The sequence below is a fragment of the Panthera uncia genome, chromosome D1 (genome assembly GCF_023721935.1).
Source record: "Panthera uncia isolate 11264 chromosome D1, Puncia_PCG_1.0, whole genome shotgun sequence".
In the NCBI taxonomy this organism is placed as follows: Eukaryota; Metazoa; Chordata; class Mammalia; order Carnivora; family Felidae; genus Panthera; species Panthera uncia.
The window spans coordinates 52,063,728-52,081,880 of NC_064808.1; the positions used below are offsets into that span (position 1 = coordinate 52,063,728).

The following is an 18,153-nucleotide window of genomic DNA, read 5'->3' on the forward strand; positions in this document are numbered from 1 at the left end:
TTTAAATTTTAAAAACTTACCATAGGAAGGTATTCTCCAGGTAGCAGCTAGATGACTGTTATATGCTGATTATTTGATTATTGATACATCAAAATTATGAGCTTTTTTTAATGCAGAACTATAACTAGGATCCATCCCAAGAATTGCCTTCTGTTTATTTGTGAAGAATGGCCTCCCAAACACTTCAATAGTGTAGAAAAGACCGCAGTAGGAGTGAAAAAGGTATGCCTACTTCAGGAATGTTAATTGAAAAGCATCCTTATAAGACACATTTTTAAATGGTCATGATGTTTATGTACTTACTACAATACTGAATATCAATCATTTTGTTGAAATTTTAATTTCTCAAACTATTTTCATGTAGTGCTATATTACCATTCAAGATAGCAAGTTCTCATATAATTCTTTTAGATAGGAAGTTCAATGAGGTAAGTTACTATAACCAACATCATGTGTAATAAACGGAAAGCCCCAAACTACATTAAGGTCTGTTGGATCTCAAAACATAAACTTTTGGCATTGTGCTGTTGAGACTTTTTTGAACTCTAGTTTTCCCACATATACTAACACTTTAGATTAATGCCTCAGTGGCGACAAAGGAAAAAAAAAAGTAGATCTAAAACAGCATGGGATATTCCTGGGAAATATACATTTTAGGTGTTAGGTGAATATGGATGGGCATCAAATTTACTCACACAACTAGGGTGTGCAGGGGGAAAGATGTTACTTATTTTATTTCTAATCATCTTTCTTATTCATAAATATCTACCAACTAATTATCACAGGAAAAATGCAATAAAAACTATTTTAAAACCATACTTAAATTAAAAGAAAAACACTAATTTTTGCATCAGTTTGTCTAAATCCAATCCAATAATATTCTTTTAAGGTCCTTTCAGTTTCTCCTAGCTGGTGTCTCCTCAAGGCAGCATCTTTACCTGCAAGTTATTCCCTTCATTCTGCCCCTACCTTGTTTCTTTTCCTATTCTTTTCTGTGATAGGAGATATGAGTTTTTATTTCTTTTATCTCTCCCCATATCATGTCCTGTTTTTCCCCTCACAGAGCTGAATAGTTAAGATTTAAAGCATGTAGGATATCTTCCCTGTAATAAACTGTTCAAAGATTAATTCCCTCTCTCTCTCTCTCTCTCACTCTCTCTCTCTCTCTCTCTCTCTTCCTCCCTCCCTCCCTCTGTTTCTCTTCACAAAATCTGAGATTCAGACCTATTTTCTTCCAAAACATATCTAACACTATCTCTCTCTTCTCAGTGCTTGGACTCAGAGATGGTAAATAAATATTGCTTGTGTATTTTTGTGGGGGAGTGTGTGAGGAGGTATTATTTATGTTATAAAACATTTCTTAAATAAGTGAAAAAGTGGGTGATAGGATGCATGGATAAACAGATGCTATTGGCTGAATTGTGCGCCCTACCCCAATTTATACTGAAGTCCTAACCCCCAGTTCCTCAGAATGTGACTGTATTTGGAGGTAAAGGCCTTTAGGAGATAGTGACGTTAAAACAAGGCATTTAAGGTTCGCCCTAACCCAATATGACTCATGTCCTTATAAGAAGAGCAAGAGACGTCAAGGATACTCATGCACAGAGGAGAGGCCATATGAGGACACACAGAAGATGGCCATCTGCAAGCCAAGGAGAGAGGCCTCAGAAGAAACTGAACCTGTCAACACTTTGATCTTGGGCTCTGCTGGCCTCCAGAACTGTGAAAAAATAAATTTCTATTGTTAAAGCCACCCAGTCTGTGGCATTTTGTATTGGTGGCCCCAGAAAATTAATATAAAAGGTAACTGTGTTTTGAAATGGATTCCAGGTTAAAAGTGATACATTTTTTTTATTATAGAGGGAATAAAATATTCTGGAATCAGAGCTGAAAACAAATCATAAAGACAAGGATATATAAGAATTCTTAGACCTTTGTGGTTGTGACTAGTGTCAGTTTCTGATTCTGCACTACAGGGATGAGGCCCAGAAATATGTATTTTAATAAGCATTACAGGTGGTTCTGATCCTGATTATCGGGGGACTCTGATTTGAGAAATACTGCTACATAACACTCAGATGTGTCTACAATGTGTTTGACCAAAGATTAATGGAATGAAGCCACAAGAGGAAGCCCAGCACATTCCAAGGGGGCCCATCAGGCCAACGAATTGGAATAAACCTCTTATGGTTGGTGTGGGGATCTGGGACATTCCTTAATATTTATACCTTTGTATTCTCAAAGTAGAGTCAATAAGCTGGATACTAATTATGTAGGTAATGAAAACACTGAAATGGCCCTCCTTTCCTCTTTCTAAAATATCTTTCCCATCAGCTTTTAAAGTTCAAAATGGATGATTAATTCTTCATATCTCTGTATTGACATATGAAACTCCTTGGTTTACCTATGCTTTTCAGGGGCTCATGTTGCCCAAAAGGTACAAAAATGAATTCCTTTCTGAAGGTAGCTCCTTAATGTCTAGAAACAAAGGGCTGAATTCTGTGTCTGTGTGGATCAGAGACAGGAAGAGGAGATGGAGTACAGACAAGAGTCCCTGAGTATAGACAGGAGTCAGCAGCATATAGGGTTACTTGGGGCACCAAGAATCAACATTATCACCATATTTCCAGGAATGTGGCACTCCTTTCTTCCCCTTTTGATGGGAGAAGAATTGAATTAAAAATGCCCTTTTAATGTTATATATACCCACCATATACACTGTCACTTCTGATATGCATAACTATATGGTTATGATACATCATATATAAAACATTATCAACAACACCCACTCTGGTTTCCTAAAGTTGTGGAGCTGTTCAAAATATTTCACAATATCTTCAAAAAGTAGCTACAGTGTGTAACATCTCCTGGGATTCCCATTTAGATATCTCACAAAACTATTCCCTTCTTTTCTTTCCCTTATCCTCAGAGTATGAGATAATGAGGTCCAGAAAACCAGTCCTCCTAGGGAATTGATGAAAGATTCTTGAAATGGTCTCAATGGGGACCTCAGGAAGTTTCATAAAAATCAAGGAATTCAACATCCATGCTTCAGTCTCTCCATACCCTCCAGAGTCTCTGGTTTTAACTTTCCTTCTCCCCTGTCACAAGAACTGAAGTCTCTGCATCTAGCCTTGATAGGTAAGTCAGGTGTCTGGTGCTCAGTTGTGAAGCCAAGAAGAGGTCCTAGAAGGCTCAGTCTGAGCTCTGGAGAGGGAGAGGAGAGAAGGGACTTTGAAGCACAAGAAAGGCTGTAGAAGATGCCTGCAGAAGGTGGTGACCATTGCAGTCAGATCTCACTAACTTCATGGGGTCCCACGTCTGGTTTTAGCACTAGCTTAGTAGGGAGACAGCAGCTTTCTCACACCCATTCACTTCATTGACTTCTAGCCCAGAGAGTTGCCTCATATGTGGCAACATAAGAGTATTACTGAGACCCACAGAGACAGACAAGTTAGGCAAGCGAAACCGAGATGAAAGAATGAGATTAGCTGTAAGTTCAGTCTCTACTCCTTAGCCTCAGACACAAGGTTAGCAGAATCAGGAGTTAATTCCAAGAAGCAGAGACAGAGGGGTAGGAAGTCAAGTGATCCTCTAAAAGAAAAGCTTGTCTGTGACATGAAAGGGCATTTTCCTGAGCAACCACAGAGTCTGAGTGATAGAATTAGAAGCAGCCATTGAACTTGTGCAAGTACCTCTAGGAAGTGTTCTCCAAGAACAATTGTGAGCAAGCCATTTGTTAAGTTTACCACTCCCCTCTACACTTGAACTGGTCAAGAACAATGAAATCCTCACCAAATCTGAAAATGGATACTCTGAAGACCTTTAAATAAGAACCCCTTAGAATAGTTACCTTACTAAGATCTCTCTGGCCAACAGGCTAAAGGTGGTCTTTCCCAGGCAGATATCTCTTGGCTTCACTATTCTGGATTTTCTTTTATATCCAAGTCTTTTCCTTCAACTTATTCTCATAACACTCTCTCTCTCTCTCTCTCTCTCTCTCTCTCTCTCTCATTCTTACTCTGCCCTACTCACTTTAAAATGTGAGGCACAAACTCTGAAGAGAGTCTATCTTGAGGTAAAAGAAGGTGGGGAAAAAAGACTTTTGATATTTCCCTCTATTTTTGTCATTCAATCTTCACTCATTTCAGGCTGTCTCAGCTTAAAAAAAACTACCCAGCTATATTAAACTAAATGCTTCCAAACTTTCAGAATGCTCCTTGGAGCTCCAGAGGTTTCAGTTTGAATTCCAGCTGTCACTGATTGATAGTATGATTTTATGCACATCATCAAATTCTGTAAGCTTCTCTCCTCATTTGCAAATCGAGGTAATAATATTAACTTTCAGGGCTTTTCTAAGATCTAAATGCTATTTCTTTTGCAGTGTTCCTAGTACAGTGCCTGGAAAATAATAGATGTTCATCATGTATTATAAATTAACTTTTATATTATTAAGTAATATATATTCTTTCTTCACTACCCTACTTCGTTTTCATGTCAAAACATTTTCTGCCTTAAGTTTTATGCATTATATCGTTAATCACCAGGTAGCTTGCCTGTCCCCGACAGGTAAGTTTATCACAGCTCTTCTGAATTCATTTTGATGAATGATGTGGTGACCACTGATCATGGCTGAAGTAGAAGCTGAGGAACAGCACACAAGAGCCAATCTGACCTTCAGGTGGACAGTGAGTTAATGACACTGGCTATTAATTTCACTGGTGTTTGGAGTGAGAGAGGGTGTGTATTTCTCCAGTCACTTTATTAATTTAGCTAAAGAATCAGTACTTTTCTGAAGGTCTATTAAGCCCTTGATATTATGCTAGCTGCTTCTAGCTGACAATGAATAGTCCTGTATGTGGGGAGAAAGTATAATGTTTGTTGAGAGCCTGGAATCTAGAGAATAACTGGATATTAGTTCAAATCTCATTTTGGCCATTTACTGTATCTTTGATCTTAGATATATTAACTGTCTATAATCCTCTATTTCTTCATCTATAATATGGTACTATTAATAGAACTTTTTTCACAGGATTAAAAAAAATTTAGTGTTTATTTATTTTTGAAAGAGAGAGAAAGAAAGCACGAGTCAGGGAGGGGCAGAAGAGAGGGAGACACAGAATCCAAAGCAGGCAGTCAGTACAGAGCCTGACACAGGGTTCGAACTCACAAACTCTGAGATCATGACCTGAGCCAAAGTTGGACACTTAACTGACTGAGCCATCCAGGTGCCCCAATTCATAGGATTTTCTTTAAGTGATAAAATACGCACTGAGTTACTAACAGCTAACTAAATAAATTTAGCTCTTAACCATGCATAAAACAATTTCTGAGCGCCTACTGTATACCATAGCCATTATAAGCACTGTCTTTACAGAAGTAAGCAAAGCCAAGCCCCTGCCATTTTTGAGCTCACATTCTAGTGGAATTATTAACTGGGAGTAGGCAGATCACTGCTTTGAAAGTCAGGACTCTTAAATTGGCGTAAGACTTCTGCCCAGTGACTGTCCTCTCATGAACCTTCATTTTTTAATCTAAGGAAGAATAAGTCCTACTGGCATATTGCATTCTATTCTGTGGACTCTCATGGACTCTGCCTTGCAATTGGGGATGTGGCCATGGTTGATGGTGCTTCAGCCTTTTCTCTCACCTAGGTTGATAGAAGTTGAACTCTAGATCTCAGGGAATGCAGGTTACTGACTCACAGGAGAATCAGAGCTTTGATATGGCACTTTAGCAGTCAAGAATAACTTTACAGACAGCCATTCATTCACTCCCCAGTCCTTACTGGAATTCTGTGAGCTGAGTAGCACATGTGAGCTATCTGGATCAAACTAGGCTTCCACGACTGGAAGACCAGAGGAGAAGGTGAGTGAAGGATTAATCTGTGTCTAAGGTTAGCAATTATATGTGGCTGATGAAGATAAGCAAGAGGAAAGAAAGAAAGAAAGAAAGAAAGAAAGAAAGAAAGAAAGAGAAAAAGAAAAGAGAAAGAAAGGCAAAAAATGAAAGAAAGAATGAACAAAATAACAAAAGAAAGAAAGAAAGAAAGAAAGAAAGAAAGAAAGAAAGAAGGAGGAAGGAAGGAAGGAAGGAAAGAAGAAGAAAGAGATTGGAAAAAAGGAAGAGAGAAAGAGAGAGAAGGAGGAGGGAAGGGAGGTAGGGAGGAGAGAGGGAGAAAGGAAGGAAGAATGGACAGTGACAAAGGAATAGCAAAGGAAGTAAGGTAAGAGAAAGGAAAGAAAGAGAAGTTGAAAGAAAGCTTAGAACATTAGTGAGAGTTCTGGCAGAAAAGAGGCAGGTGAGGAGTGTTTAATTAAAGATCTCCTCAAAAGAGGTAGGCAAAATTAGTATAACCAACAGGAATAGTGTAGATCCTCAGACCTCTCAGCCTGAAGGAGAAAGGAGAAAAGAATTCAAAGAAAAACATTTTTCTAAAACAATGTGGAAAGAAAGCCAGAGACCAGAAGGAAGTGACCTCTGGAGGAGATGTACACTTCTAGGTCTACTTGATTCTCATGTTTTTTTGTTTTGTTTTGTTTTGTTTTGTTTTGTTTGTTAGTTTTTGTTGTTGTTGTTTTGGTTTGGTTTGGTTTGGTTTCTAATTTCTTCCCAGGTTCGACCTCTAGCTTTTTTTCTGAATTCATTTCAGGAATTTGGAAGGAATCCAATTTTCCTCTTCCCTCCACACACAATGTCTTTGGGACCCTTGGAAAGCAGCAGCAACACTTCCTCCACCTTTCTGCTGAGTGGCATTCCTGGGCTGGAGCACATGCACATCTGGATCTCCATCCCATTGTGCTTCATTTACCTGGTTTCCATCCTGGGCAACTGTACTATCCTTTTTATCATTAAAACAGAGCCCTCACTCCATGAGCCTATGTACCTTTTCCTGTCCATGCTGGCTGTAACTGACCTGGGTCTGTCTCTTTGCACCCTCCCTACAGTGCTAGGTATCTTTTGGATTGGGGCGCGAGATATTGGTCACGATGCCTGTTTTGCCCAGCTCTTTTTCATTCACTGTTTGTCCTTCCTAGAGTCCTCTGTGCTGCTGTCTATGGCCTTTGACCGCTTTGTGGCCATTTGTCGCCCCTTGCACTATGCTTCCATTCTCACCAACACAGTCATTGGCAGGATTGGCCTGGTTTCCCTGGGTCGCAGTGTAGCACTCATTTTCCCATTGCCTTTTATGCTCAAAAGATTCTCCTATTGTGGCTCTGCACTTCTCTCACATTCCTATTGTCTCCATCAAGAAGTAATGAAATTGGCCTGTGCAGACATCAAAGCCAACAGCATCTATGGCATGTTTGTCATTGTTTCAACAGTGGGTGTAGACTCACTGCTCATTCTCTTCTCCTATGTCCTGATCCTGCGTACTGTGCTGTCTATTGCATCCAGGGCTGAGAGATTCAAAGCTCTCAACACCTGTGTTTCCCATATATGTGCTGTGCTTCTCTTCTACACTCCCATGATTGGTTTGTCCATCATCCACCGGTTTGGGAACAAGGCGCCTCATCTTGTCCAAGTGATCATGGGCTTTGTGTACCTTCTAGCCCCTCCCCTGATGAACCCCATAGTCTATAGCGTGAAGACCAAACAGATCCGAGATCGTGTGGCCCATGCCTTTTGTTGTTAGCTGGGTCTAGTCTTAGAGGCACTATTTCCTTCAGTATACCCTTATTCCTCTAGCCTTTATAATATCTAATGTGTATGAAGTGGAGGAGACAATTATTTATTTACTCAACAAATACACACAGAAATGATCAAGAAGTCACAGCTCTTACAGAACTATCATTCTGGTGGGGGGAAAACACAATGCAGTATGACATGGCAGATTGTATTTTACAAAAATGGCCACAGAGGTATTTCTAATCCTACATTCTCTTCCAGAAATTTGTCATTCCCCCATCAAGAGAGACAGTCTGTTTTTTTTCTTCCCCTCGTAACAGTGTAGGACTTTGTAACAGGTTCAATGAATTGAATGTTGTGGAAGTGATCTTGCAAGACTCTCGAGGCTAGGTCATAAAAGATTATATGTTTTTCATTGGTATATACTTCCCCACACTCATTCTTTCTCCCTCTTTTTTTCCCCTATTTATATATCCACCCCTATCTCACTCAATGCTTGCTTTTTGAACACAGCCACCATACTGAGAAGCTGAGACCACATGGAGAAGCCACATATAGATGTCCCAGACCAAGCTAAAGTCTAAGCCTTAGCTGGAAATTTATCAACTACTAGTGAGTGAACAAATCTTCATATTATTCCAACCCCCGTTTTTCCTGCATTTCCAGGTGATATCCAATAAAATAATCAATCGAACCCAGCCCAAGATGCAGATTTGCAAGCTAAATAACTGTTTGTTTATTTGTTTGTTTGTTTATTAAGACACTAAATTTGGGGGTGGTTTATTATACAGCCATATGTTAACTGTGTTGCTCAAAGTAAAAAAAGAAGTTAATATAGAAGCAAAAAGAGAAATATCTTCTTCCAGGTGGGACAACAGAGTGTCAAGAAAGATTTCCTTGAGTTGATACAGTAGCCAGCCTGACAGGACATATAAGAGTTAGGCAGTCAAACCGGAAAATTATGGTCTAATCTGAAGGAACAGTATGTGCAAAGCTGATGCAAAGGTGAGAGAGAGAACAATATATCCAGAGAAATATCTGAAGTTGTTTTTGTTGTCATTGTTCCTAGCAAGTCAGGAAAAAGTAGAGAAAATTAGGGTGGAAGCAGGGGAAGTGATAAGTAGAAAAAAATTGAGGGATTGAAGATATTGGAAAGGTCAGTGAACCAAAAAGAGATAATTCCTTATACCCTCTTATCTGTCCATTACAATTTTGCCACCACATTGACCTAGAAAAAGAAATTATCTTTTAAGACCTAAATGTGAGACCTGATACCATAAAAATCCTAGAAGAGAGCACAGGCAATAATTTCTCTGACATCAACCATAGCAACGTTTTTCTAGATATGTCTCCTGAGGCAAAAGAAATAAAAACAAAAATAAACTATTGGGACTATATCAAAATAAAAAGATTGTGCACAGCAGAGAAAGCAATCAACAAAACTAAAAGACACCCTATGGAATGGGAGAAGATATTTGCAAATGACACATATGATAAAGGGTTAGTATCCAAAATATATAAAGAACTGATACAAATCAACAGCCAAAACGCAAATAATCTAGTTAAAAATGGCAGAAGACATGAATAGACATTTCTCCAAAGAAGACGTACAGATGGCCACAGACACATGAAAAGATGCTCAACATCAGGGAAATACAAATCAAAATTATAACAAGATATCATCTCACACCTGTTGGAATATTTAAAATAAAAAACACAAGGTGGCTCCTGGGTGGCTTAGTTGGTTGGTCACCCAACTCCTGATTTTGGCTCAGGTCATGATCCCAAGGTCATGGGATCAAGCTCCACATTGGGCTCTGCACTGAGCATGGAGCCTTCTTGGGATGCTCTCTCTCTCCCTTTACCCCTCTCCCTTGTTCTCACTCTCTCTAAAATAAAAATAATAATAATAATAAGTGAATAAAAAACACCAAAAACTATAAGTGCTGGCAAGGTTGTGAAGAAATAAGAACTCTCTTACACTGCTGGTGGGAATTCAAACTGGTGTAGCCACTTTGTAAAAGAGTATCGAGGTTCCTCAAAAAGTTAAAAGGAAACTACCCTATGATCCAGTAATCACACTACTAGGTATTTACCCAAAAAAGACAAAAGCACTAATTCAAAGGGATACATGCACCCTTGTGTTTATAGCAGCATTATTTACAACAGTCATATTATGGAAACAGCCCAAGTGCCCACCAATAGACAAATGGATAAAGATGTGGTATACATATATATACATATACAATGGAATATTATTCAGCCATAAAAAAGAATGAAATCCTGTAATTTGCAACAACATGAATGGAGCTAGAGTGTATAATGCTAAGCAAAATAGGTCAGAGAAAGACAAATTCCATATGATTTCATTCACAGGCAGAATTTAAGAAATAAAACAAAAGAACAAAGGGGAAAAAAAGAAGAGAGACAAACCAAGAAACAGACTCTTAATTACAGAGAACAAATATGGTTACCAGAGGGAAGGTGGTTGGGGGGTGGTGGGTGAAACAGGTGAAGAGAATTAAGAGGACAGTTATCATGATGAGCACTGAGTAATGTATTGAATTGCTGAATCACTATATTGTACACTTGAAACTAATACAACACTCTATGTCAACTATATTGGCATTAAAATTAAAAACTTAATTAAAATTATCTTTTGAGTAATGTATGTCAATATAGTATTATTAATTTTGCCTTTGAGGTATCTGTGAGGAAAGCAGGCCAGGTTAAAATGCTGCTAAGGAAGGTTTTGAGCATCTGGAGGAAAGATTGAGGGGGTCATGTTTCTGCACAGTGCAGGGTCAAGAAGGGGAGTGGCAAAGGGCCAAAGACAAAACCTCTACTACAAGATTTATGTGGAGTCAGTTCTCATTTGAGGTTGGACTTATCTGAGGCTACCTAGCATATCTGACATTTAACTCTTGACAGGTTATGCCTTCTCCCACCAGTGCCTCATTCTGTCTGACATGAGAAAGCTGTTTCTTCAGTGATAAGGTATATGTGAACTTTGGGTGTTACATGTGGAGGATCCAAAGGTACTTATGCAAAACAAATAGAATAAAATAGAGGACGTGTGTGAGTGTCTTGGGTGTCTGCGTACATGCAAAACTTCAGGAAAACCATACAGCCACAGCAAATTCCAAAGCATGCATACAGCTCTACAGCTGGAATCTGTATCTATGCTGTGTACTTGCAATTTTAGTCCTCATATGGGAGTCATGTTTTCTTATATCTTATAGCAAATTTAAAAGTTTTTGTGATACATTAGAAAGTATACTACACTTGGAGTCAGGTTTAGAAAGTTCTACGTTCTGTGTGACTTAGGAAAATTATTTTCCTTATATGAGCTCAATTTTCAATTAAAATGAATCTAACAGTAACAATGCCTAACCCAAAAGGATCTCTACACAATTTAAATATATGATATATATGAAAGTTTCAAATAAAATTATTAGCATGTTTTTCAGCTCACAATAAACTTTAGTTACTTTCATTCTTTTTTTTAAATTTTTTAATGTTTATTTTTGAGAGAGAGACAGTGTGAGCCAGGGAGGGGCAGAGAGAGAGGGAGACATAGAATCCAAAGACTCCAGGCTCTGAGCTGCCAGCACAGAGCCTGATGCAGGGTTCAAAGCCTCGAACCAGGAGATCATGACCTGAGCCGAACACAGTAAAATATATCATGGAAAATTTGTTATAAGGAAAAGAGGGAGCCCTGGAATGGCCCTGAGGGGATGGAGAACCATGGATAATATTCCAGAGGGGCTGACTTAGCTGTCTTAAAGAACACGCAGAAGTTAGATGGGCCAAAATTGTGTGGGTGGAGGAGTATTCCCCCATTCCATAAATAACATTGAATGTGCTATTTTCCAGGCATAGTTTCCACTTTAGGAAGCTAGTAGACAAAACAACAAAAGACTATGCTTTTAGGGGCGCCTGGGTGGCGCAGTCGGTTAAGCGTCCGACTTCAGCCAGGTCAAGATCTCGCGGTCTGTGAGTTCGAGCCCTGCGTCAGGCTCTGGGCTGATGGCTCGGAGCCTGGAGCCTGTTTCCGATTCTGTGTCTCCCTCTCTCTCTGCCCCTCCCCCGTTCATGCTCTGTCTCTCTCTGTCCCAAAAATAAATAAAAAACGTTGAAAAAAAAAATTAAAAAAAAAAAAAGACTATGCTTTTAACTTACATTTTGGTGGGAGAGACAGACAATAGAAAAGTAAGTGATTAATTATTTAAGACAGTGCTAAATGTCCAGGTAGTCTGTGGGCAGGGAAGACCTTTATAATAAGGAATTTTCAAAAAAAAATTAAAGGAAGGGGATTATATTTTATATTTATATAAATGTGGACTTATTTCTAGAGCATGTATTATAAGTCCTGAAGGGTGAATGGGGCAATAGCTGAAACATCAGCAATGTTCTGGTCTCAAGACTGTCAAACCCAATAGCATTATGAGATGCAGAGCCCAGTGATCTCCCAGAGGACAGTTAAAATACAGCACCTGCTGTAACTCCCTGACATTCCTTAAAACCACACACACTCCCTTTATGCCTTCACGTAAAACCAGATGTATGTTTGGTTAATGTCTAAGGCCCTTTGTGCTCCCTCTCATGCTTTGAGGCTCTTTGATGTTTATACCTAATAAAACATAAAATAAAGACTATGTGCAGACCCCAGCTGCTGCTGTTCTCTCACAGAGGCAGGCTGCATGTCCACTCAGTCTGGTGTCTGAGAACCTTTTCTTCAGTGCACAGCCACACATAAAATTTATTAAAATGTTTATATTTATATGTAAATACAAAAAGGCAGAGAATTTTAAAGGGTCTACGATGGAAATAAATTAGAGTATTCTAAGAATAGCAAAAGGACCAGTGTGCCTAGAGCTATGTGAGCAAGAAACTACACTAGCTGTTGGAATTAGCAAGTAATTGATATTAAAGACAGAAGAGAGGACAGCTAAACAAAGCTGATATTTCAAGGTCACTGTCAGAAGAAGTTCTCCTTGATATAGGAAGTAAAAACATAACTGACCAGCCATGACCATGAGAAGAGGTTAGCAATGGTCTGAGGAACTGGGGATCAAGCATTTTGTATCCAAGGTCATAACTGCTAAACTTTGCAGTGAATCTAACCCAGACCTGGTAGGAACAGGGAGGAGAAGAATTGCACCTTCCTTTGAAAATCCTGAGGCCCAAACTTCTCTGATAACGAGGCAGTAATTGTAGCAGGCCCTGGGGCTGCCATCAAGCTTGGATGACAGCCTTTATGCATCAAGTGTAGAACCAACCTCATTCATTCATTCATTCATTCATTATTTAATACTTAATGATTGACTTTTTTGAAAGTTACTGGGAATAAATTGGTGAACAAGGCATATCTTCCACCTTAAAGGAGTTTATAGTCTGGTGGAGATACCTGAAATAGTTTAGGATGATCTACAAATTAAGTCCTGAAGTTCAGGTTGAAGTTATCCAGTTGGAAATGAGGAAAAACAGCTTACTACATAAAGCGAGTATTTTGTGAAAAAGCCAAGAGATGACAAAAAGTGTGATTTGTTGAGAAACTATAAATAATTCCTTTGAAGATCTATTCAAGTGATAGAGCGGGAGGAGGAGTCTATCTTGAGATGCAGGCTGGAATACACAGGGATCAGAACTTAATGACTGCAGGTTTACTAGTTCATGCACCCAGTATCCCCTGAGCAGCTACTCTATACCAGACTGTGAACAGAACAGACAAAAACACTGCCCTCTAGAGTCTTAGATTTTACTAGGTGTGGGCAAACAATAAACATGAGAAATAAATAAAAGACATAGTAATGTTAGATGGTGAAAAGCGCTGTGGAGAAAAATTAAAGTAGGAAAGGGGTAAAGGCTATATTCAGAAAGGTTGTCACTGTTGACTATATTTGATGGTCAAGAAAAGCCTCACTGAGAAGTGTTATTTCAAGAATGTGAGGAAATAGCACATGGACATCTTTGGGAAAAGGATTCAAATTATAAAGAAGAGCATGTAAAAAATGCTGCAGTAAACACAGAGGTACATATATCTTTCTGAATTAGTCTTCTCATTTTATTTGGGTAAATACCCAGTGGTGGAATTATTGAATCATATGGTATTTCTATTTCTAATTTTTTGAGGAAACTCCATACTATTTTCCACAGTAGTCAAGATATAGATGCAACCCAAGCATTCATCAATAGGTGAATGGATAAAAAAGATGTGGTAAATATTTGAATATTATTCAGTCACAAAAAAGAGTAAGTTGTGTCATTTGCAATGACATGGATGAACTTAGAGAGTATTACGCTAAATGAAATAAGTCAGACAGAGAAAGACAAATACCAGATGATTTCATTTATATGTGGAATCTAAAAAACAAAATAAATGAGTAAACAGACAGATAAAAAGCAGAATCAGACCTATAGATACAGAAAACAAACTAATAATTGCCAGAGGAGACAGGGCAGAGTGATGGGAAAAAAGCATGGAGGGAAGTGGGAGACACAAGCTTTCAATTACAGAATAAATAAATAACAGGAATAAGAGTACAGCATAAGGTATATAGTCAATGATATTATAATAGCATTGTGTGGTGAGAGATGGTAGCTACACTTGTGGTGAGTGCAGCACAATATATAAACTTGTTGGATCACTATGTTGTACACCTGAAATTAACATTGTGTGTTGGGGCACCTGGGTGGCTCAGTCGCTCGCTTAAGCATCCAACTTCGGTTCAGGTCATGATCTCACCGTTTGTGAGTTTGAGCCCCATGTCGGGCTCTGTGGTGACAGCTCAGAGCCTGCAGCCTGCTTGGAATTCTGTGTGTGTCTCTCTATCCCTCCTCTGCTCATGTTCTGTCTCCCTCTCTCTCAAAAATAAATAAACATTAAATTTTTTTAAAAACTTAAAAAAACACATTGTGTGTCAACTATCCTCAAATTTCTTTTTTTTAATTGGCAAAAAAAAAAAAAAAGGCTCAGAGAGCAAGACTGGACAGTAGGAGAAGAGTTAGAAGAGACACACTAACTCAGGTAGGAGATAATATTATTAGATGTAAGGTAGTACCAATAGAGATGGAGACATGTGGACAAATTTGGAACATATTTAGAAGGTACAGTTGATAGGATGTTTTCAGTTTTGGATATAGAACCCTGTGAGAAAGGAGAGGCCTAGAAATCTAATTTGGAGCAATGGTATATACAGTTAGGGAAAACTATACAATGGGTATCAACTTTCTTGGCAAATATTATGTACACAAGACAGTATTAACTATAGTCACCATGGCATATACTAGATCTCTGGAGAGTACAAAGGTTCAGTTATATGGGATGAATAAGCTCTGGAGAACTAATGCTACTCTTCTCACTAAATTATTTCAGTTTAGTTTTATTCTTTTATTTTTAAAACATGTGTTATTTATGTTAATATGCAATGGGCTTATTGTTATTTTATTTTATTTTATTTTTTAAATTTTAATGTTTATTTTTGAGAAAGAGGGAGACAGGGCGCAAGTGGGAGAGGGGCAGAGAGAGAAGGAGACGCAGAATCCGAAGCAGGCTCCAGGCTCTGAGCTGTCAGCACAGAGCATGATGTGGGGCTCGAACTCACTAACCACGAGATCATGACTTGAGCCGAAGTTGCACACTTAACCAACAGCCACCCATGTGCCCCTTATTATTGTTATTTTAATGAATTAATACGTAAGTAACATGACCCAGTTTTAATCTCTAATATGGTAAATATCAATAGAAATAATGCCCCATAAATAAATGATCTGTGGGGTTCTCAATAATTGTTAAAGAGTTTAAAGGAATCTTAAGGCCAAAATATTTCAGAATTTCTCTAACAGATGTTTCTTTTATTATGATATAAAAATAATGAAGTAATAAAAGAATACAATCTCCTCTATATCTTATTAACAAAAGTCACTTCTTGGTATTTTGAAGTTTTCCAGAAAGGAGTAGATCTTTCCCTGGAAATTCACATATATATTATAGAAGTTTTATTAAGCACTAATTTCAGACACCAAGAATGACCATGTACATTATTTCATTCTATGATGTCTTTTTCATAACACATATGGAATGTGTATACTTTCTATGCATCTGGTATTGTTTTATACAAGGCATAGACCCTCTTCATTTTCTTATATGTCGATAGTATGGATTTGACAGTGAGACCTCCTAGGCAAAGAGAAAAACAAATGCAGAGACTCTCAAAGATACCAGCCTCCCCAGTCTAATAGAATTGAAACTGAACTTTTATCTCTATTTCTTGACATATTTACTTAGATAAATGCAATAGCTTAATGTCTGTTCTTCTTGTCTCTCTCTCTCTTCCTGCTACTGTTTTTTAAATGCAAATCTGCTTACCATTCTGCTTATAACCTCAACAACTTCTCTTATTAGAAAAATTAATACTATTTTATGAAGCCAATGGATTTTGCCTTTACTTATTTACCAGACACTGTACATTATATTTTCCTCCCTCTGTATTCCACTAAAGAAATGGATGTAGGGATGAAGAATATAGCAGATTTGTAGAACTGAGATAAGTCCCAGATAGTGGTAGCAGAAAGAATAAAAAGTGTGGCAGAAGACTAGACTGTGAGTTAGGCATAGAGTTAGCTGAGAAGGTATACACAGGCCAAACCAAAGAATAGAAATTGTATCTTTAGAGTAAAGGGAAACCAATGAAGAATTTACCCAGGGAAGTAACATAATCATATTTGCATTTTAAGATACTCAGCAGGGCTATGATATAAAGAATGCATTAGGGAAGGGTTGATAAAGGAAAAGCAAGTAAGAAGTGTTGCAGAAGTCCAAGTAAGAAATCATCGAGCACCATGGTACAACTGGCAAGAAGAGTGAATAGTATCATGAGATATATAGAAGAAAGAAATTTCATGACTTGGAGTTTTCATGATTTGGTATTTATTGTGTGTGTGGTTTTAACAATAGTCAGGAAGGAATGAAGATCACTTCCTGGTTTGACTTCTGAAGAATCAAGTGTATGAGAGTTCTATTTAATGAGATAAAGAATACTTTATAAGGAACAGGCTTAAAGGGAGGAATTAATTAATTGCATTTTGAAGATATTGAGCTCCAGTTGCCTATGTAACACAGAGAGTGTATAGTGGTTAAGAACTCAAGCTCAGGAATAGGTCAGCCTGAGATGAATCCAGATTATATTCAGATTACTAGTTACGTATCCAGAAAAGTTTTTGTTGTTGTTTTTTTACCGCTATAAGCTCCTACTTTCTCATCTGTCAAACAGGGATAAATAATACCTCCTAATGGGTTAATAGAGGAATAAATGTAATAAGGTACCATATATTATGTAAAGCATTTGGTACAATATATGGCACTTAGTAAATGGTTAATAATTGTGAAGTATTATTATCATTATTCTCATTAAAAAGTGTAGTCAATTAGGCATTTGGAGCTTGGAAAAGAAGTCCATGGTGTGGAAATAAATTCATGACCTGGAATCATATTTTAAGCCTATAATAGGGCAAGACTACTCCCTCACCTATCTCTCTCAAAGAAAACTTAGAATTGGAGTCATAAACTCAAATCCCTGTGGAGGCCGTTCAGTAAAGTCAAGGAGTGAAGAAAAATTGTGGAACATGAATAGCAAGTGGTAGGGTATGATCTGTGGCAAACCATATCTTAGTTCAATTTTTGAACAATCCACAGTTACATGAATGAAATAAACCATTATTCTACAAGCTCTGTCCTGCTGATGACCACTTTGCACATCTGGCCTATCAGTATCCCCAAACAGCCAATTTCTTTCAATTTGTTCTTTTTCCTTTTTATCCTGGAAGACATAGCATAAAAAGCTTTAGAACAAAGGAAGTGGCTCCAAAGAGACTGGAGCCCAGTCCTCATGTCTGCAATTTTAGTAATCACTCAATTTCTCCAGAAAGAAATTCAGGCTTCCCAACACCTTGACTTTAGGTCAGTAAAACTCATATCAGACCTCTAACCTGTAGAATTGTAAGATAATAAATTTGTGTTGTTGTAAGCCATTAGGTTTATGATGATTGTTATGCAGCAATAAAAAACTAATACAGCATCCTGACATACAACATACCATAAGCAAAGGATTAGGTGTAAGTAACAGTGTGAGATCTATATTACATTGTTGGAGTGCAAGCCAGAGAATTAACAGAAAAAGTAGTAGATAAAAGCAGGTATTGAATAATGGAAAACCTTTGTGCAAATATGGAGCCTCACCACTACCTTGTAACTTATTGGACATCTCTTGAAGGATTTTAAGTGTGGTGACATTTATATTTTAAAAAGATCCTTTAAACAGTTAATCTCAACGTACAAGATAATAGGTTAATCCAAAGGAAATTTTAAATCTGAACTAGGAAAGCTTCAGGGGGAATCAATGAGTGAAAAAAAATATTTGAGATATCTTAATACGGGAGGATCTTCACAGTTTGATGAATAAACCTGGTTTAAAATATATATTTACTTCCATGTCTGCAACCAAGTATTACTGTCTTGCAAAT

General features: G+C 37.9%; 1 protein-coding gene across 1 annotated transcript; it reads left to right on the forward strand.

Moving 5' to 3' along the window:
- Positions 1-6,689: 6,689 nt before the first annotated feature.
- LOC125916952 (olfactory receptor 51G2) lies at positions 6,690-7,636 on the forward strand. Its single transcript, XM_049623201.1, has one exon. The coding sequence runs from the start codon at positions 6,695-6,697 to the stop codon at positions 7,634-7,636; it is 942 nt and encodes a 313-aa protein (XP_049479158.1). The 5' UTR covers positions 6,690-6,694.
- The last annotated feature ends 10,517 nt before the right edge of the window (positions 7,637-18,153 follow it).

Excerpts from the sequence above, each read along its gene's own strand:
- LOC125916952 (XM_049623201.1), top strand. The coding sequence starts at position 6,695 with ATGTCTTTGGGACCCTTGGAAAGCAGCAGCAACACTTCCTCCACCTTT.